The 4,453-nt window shown below is 37.7% G+C and overlaps 1 protein-coding gene across 1 annotated transcript; it reads right to left on the bottom strand.

Annotated features, from left to right (window-relative positions):
- Positions 1-3,266: 3,266 nt before the first annotated feature.
- Positions 3,267-3,757, bottom strand: LOC144707379 (cysteine proteinase inhibitor 8-like). Its single transcript, XM_078580482.1, has 2 exons — positions 3,567-3,757; positions 3,267-3,459 (listed from the first exon to the last, which is right to left on the bottom strand). Exons 1-2 carry the CDS (start codon positions 3,755-3,757, stop codon positions 3,267-3,269), a joined length of 384 nt encoding a protein of 127 aa, XP_078436608.1.
- Between the last annotated feature and the right edge of the window lie 696 nt (positions 3,758-4,453).

The raw sequence follows: 4,453 nt of genomic DNA, 5'->3' as shown, positions 1-4,453 counted from the left end.
CCCTCTCTTAATCTATGCATCTCACTCTCTCACTTTCTCATTTTCTCAATCTCTCACTCACTAATTCTCCCCCTCTTCCCTTTTCTCACTCACACATCTCTCCATCTTTCTTGTTCTCATTCCATATTACTCTCTCTCTCTCTCTCTCATTCTTTCATTCTCTCCCTCTCTTCCGCTCACCCTCCCACAATATATCTCTCTTTTCACCTTGTTTCTCACTCTCTAGCTCTCTGATCCATTCTCACTCTCGCATTCTCTCCCTCCCTCAATCTCTCCCTCTAACATTCTCTCTTTTGACTTTTTTTTTATTCATTCCGACTCCCTCACTCTCTCCCCATCTCAATATTATTCTCACACTCATACTGCCTCCCTTCCCAACTTTCTCTCTCTGTAATTCTCTCTCTCACTCTCATTCCCCTCTCTCCCTCTTTCCCACTCTATTTTCATGCTCACTCTCATACTTTATGTTCCCACCCGTCCCTCTCTTACTCTCTCCCCCTCACCCAGTCTCAGTTTCTCATTTCTTATCCTCTCACTCTCTCATGCCTTCTGTCTTGCTACTTTCTTTCTCATTTTCTTCTTACCTCTCTTTATCGCTCTCACTATTCTTTTTATTCAGGTTGAGAAAAAAACTGCATGGAATCGATTGGCTTTGTTAAAGACTCAAGTATTGCCATGTTATATTTAATTTTATGATCTCTAATTTAAAATTCTGGTTAATAATAAATGAACCAGATTATTTGAATGATTTGACCATGAAGGGAATTGATAAATGATTTAGACCTGTAGTCAGGTTTAAATTAAATCCCTTTAAATGGAATCGTTATTCACTGAAAATATTTTCAAAGATTAAGATTGACAAGTCGACGTGACAGGACTGGGTCTGATACTGGAAAAAACTTCAGGTCTAGGTTTAGGTTTTTGCAAAATTGGACTAAGACCATACCATCTCCTTTTCTACCTATCTATCTCTCCAATAGGGTTTTATTTCAACTTATAGACGCATTCAGACCCCACGATATTATATTTTTTACTTTTAGGAGCTCATTTATATATATGTCTCATTGTTTATAACTGCCTTTAACTCACTTGTCATAGCCTTCATTAAATTATATTTTGATGCATCTATGAAAAGGATTGTTTCAACATTATTCAGCATCGCTGCTATGAGATATTGTTGTAAGGGATAACAACTGCAAGTTTAAAACATATTTATACATTTAATTAGTTTTATAAACTTCTTAGCAATATATTTAGCAATTATTGAGACACTTAATCCTTCAGTTAACACCTGGTTCGGGTTGTCCGGCTTAAGTGCTGGGTCTCACCCTTTTCTTTGTTTTGTTATTAATTTTATCAATTGATTGAGATCAAATATCATTTTGATATGTATTGGAGATATATATTTAATTAGGAACTGATGTTATTTTATCAGTTTCTTAAGAAATTGGACCAGTTTCAGAATCATTTCATTGTTCCTATGGTAAGGAAGAATCTGTGCGTAGGGTATTTTGTGTTCTAGAAGTAAAGTACACATTTTATAACAGTGAGTTATAAACCATTATTTGTCAACATAGAGGGGCACTAACCATGAAATTCAGAGTTCTCATTTCATTTTGATGTACTCTAAAAAGGGAAAATAAGTTCATTAAAAATAAAATGTTGCAGATGAAGAGAAAGACACTGATACCCAATATATATGGAACTGGATCACATATACACATTTATCTGATCCAAGATCTAGCTTATATGGCGCATGAGGCTTCAAATAATAAAAAAACTAACAACAAAGGGTATTCAACACGTTATATGAAGGGCGTGATTTAAAATTACTTAATATTGTTACTTATTCTTCGAGACTGCTGTTATCATTTTATGAATAACAAAAGTGTCAGTGACAACAGCTTCATCCCCAATAACTTTGTCATGTGAGCTTGAATTCTTTCAGGGTGTCAACGCATGATGAATCTCTGTTAGAGCTGCTTCTATCAAACATCTATGTTTTATTTATTCAGTTCTGTTTTTTTCAGGTTTATGTGACCAGTAAATTCGGAGTTATAAGCCTTTGCACTTTGAATTATGATTGGAGAGGTTGATACACTTCGTCCCCATTAGACTAAAAATACTTAATTCAAAAGGAAAATTGATTTCCAGTCATTTCTTTAAAAGAGTAAATACATAAAGGATATATTTATCCTTTTTAAAGGATCGTCATCTAAGTTTACAAAATTCATCAACTACACCGCAATGAAAATCAGAATGTGAAACAATTGGTGATGACCCCCAAAGATTTTAATGAGCTTGCTCGACATGTTTCTTCAAATTATGATGAGTGGAATCAAAATGAAGTTTGCGGGATCTATAAATATATTGTGGATTCACATCTAGAGTGCCTATTCAAATGTGTAACATGCAAATCAAAATTTTCTTATTACATCTTGAAACTCTAGAGTGTGGATGTCCAAGATTGGTATGCCTGGCGCGTGATTATGCTTTTAATCCAATTTAAGCGGAAGGATGGCGTGGTCGAGATTCTGGATAGTATAACCCATCCCTAATTAATCCTTGCAGGATGACCTGGTTGGTTTTCTCTTCCTTGACAGGACAAGAAGAAGAATGAAATTCAAACATAAACTACATTATCTATTATCGGTTTGGAAATTTATAATGCATTTGTACTTTGTTGATAGAACAGGTAGACATCACGTGCTTTAAGATGTATCACGACGTCGTCAAATCTCTAGCGATTAATGTTCTAGATAATTTATGATAAATATTTGATTTCCACACCTCTCAGAAAATTAAATATCGTTGATGCATCTCTAATCTGTTGTCTGGCTGACTCCAAAGATTTGATAATGGCTCTGGAATGAGATACATTGGCGTCTGTTGACAAGTTTCCCTCATTTATATTATATAAGTCTCGATGAAGTTCCTAAATTGTAGACTGATTTCTGCTTGAAAAGTATTTTCAAGCTTATCCACGGCTTCTCTTGGTGACTTTATTTTACAAACGCAATAATAATCGATTCAAAGAGAATACAATTCAAGAGTCCAACAACTTCTTAGTCTGTTTTCCACCATTTCATGTAATTTGAATTTTCGCAGTGTTATCTTGCTGGTCGATTCACAATAGAAATGATTCAAGGAGGAATTGACAGTAGAAACGAAAATTATCTGTGATTTAACTGTCGAATTTCTGAACCAGTTAAGCTGTTTATTTCTTGAATCAGAGTAAGCGAACAAAGGCCGTGCCTTGACATGCCTTAAATTTTGGGTTTAAATCTGGAGAGCTCGCACTCATTTGGAGAAAGCCCATCGTAAACAGACACCTCGCAGAGCTTCTGAATGCCTGTGCGAGGTCTTGTGCAGATGAACAGGTTGTAGTTCATTGCCATCACCACCTGTTGCTGGGCGGCAAGGACGCGGTTGAAGTTCAGCGACATGTCACAAACAAACCTCAAAAATCAGCTAAAAGTCGCAAGATAGAAAGATGCTGAATTGTCCATCCACTTCCATCTTCCTCAAGATAATGTCCCGTAATTAAGTTTAGCGACGCCGCGGACAGCTCGTTATACTGAGCCAAGTCAAGATGGGCGAGCGTCTTGTTTTCCGCCGCGTCTAGATCTCTGATCGGTTGGTACCCTCTAATGATTCGTAGCGGGAACAAGGCCGCATCCCCGCCGTTGGGCAGAGCCACAAGCAGCAGTGCGACGAGGACAGGTAGGAGATGAAGAAGCTTGCTCCGGTTCTCCATGGGCTACTTTGGTCGCGTTCTTCTTGTTTTCTTGTTTGTTTTTGTGGGCTGTATGGAATACTGCCGTATGATGATGACCCCTGCAGAATAGAGCGGTTCTGCTTTATCGGGCAAGAGTTCCTTCACTGTAGTCAGAACCCATGTACCGGTGGCTGTTTCCATTTTTCCGTGTGGATTCCCAAATACGTACGACGCGCTTCCTATGATTTTTCTTTATCGTAGAGCATTTAAATAATACTAGAAGGTTGAATGGGGATTCATTCCGTGGGTTGGATACGGAAGGAGAGGCGTCGTTCAAGGCCATTTATTGCAATCCAGTGGGTTTTTTAAAGATTTCAATCAGAAGTGTTGGCACTAGTAATTATCCCTCTTCCCATCCCAAGAGGGAAAATATCATTTTCTTTGTCTGATTTCTCCCGTCAGCTACATGGGTGTACCAGCAACGGCACTCGGTTACAAACAATACACCCTCATAATGAGGTCAAAATAGTTTCCCCTCATAGCCGAGAAAATAGTCTCCAAAAGTCAAAGAATTAACTGATGTCAGCTATGAAATTCTCTAGCAAATGTGTGATCTCGATATCATTTTTCATGTACGGCCAGACTTGGTCCTCAAGTTTTAACGTGGACCATATAAGCCGGCCAGGTCTTTTAATCTCCTTCAAACATCCGAAACGATAGAGAGATTTTTATTAT

The sequence above is a fragment of the Wolffia australiana genome, chromosome 9 (assembly GCF_029677425.1).
Source record: "Wolffia australiana isolate 7733 chromosome 9, ASM2967742v1".
Lineage (NCBI taxonomy): Eukaryota > Viridiplantae > Streptophyta > Magnoliopsida > Alismatales > Araceae > Wolffia > Wolffia australiana.
The sequence above is the reverse complement of the archived record's forward strand: the minus strand, read 5'-3'. Positions and strand labels throughout refer to the sequence as shown.

What these genes read in the sequence shown, in the direction of transcription:
- LOC144707379 (XM_078580482.1), bottom strand. Translation starts at nt 3,757, where the DNA reads ATGGAGAACCGGAGCAAGCTTCTTCATCTCCTACCTGTCCTCGTCGCA. An exon ending in TTGGCTCAGTATAACGAGCT is followed by an intron (nt 3,460 to 3,566) that starts GTCCGCGGCGTC and finishes CTGATTTTTGAG; the next exon opens with GTTTGTTTGTGACATGTCGC.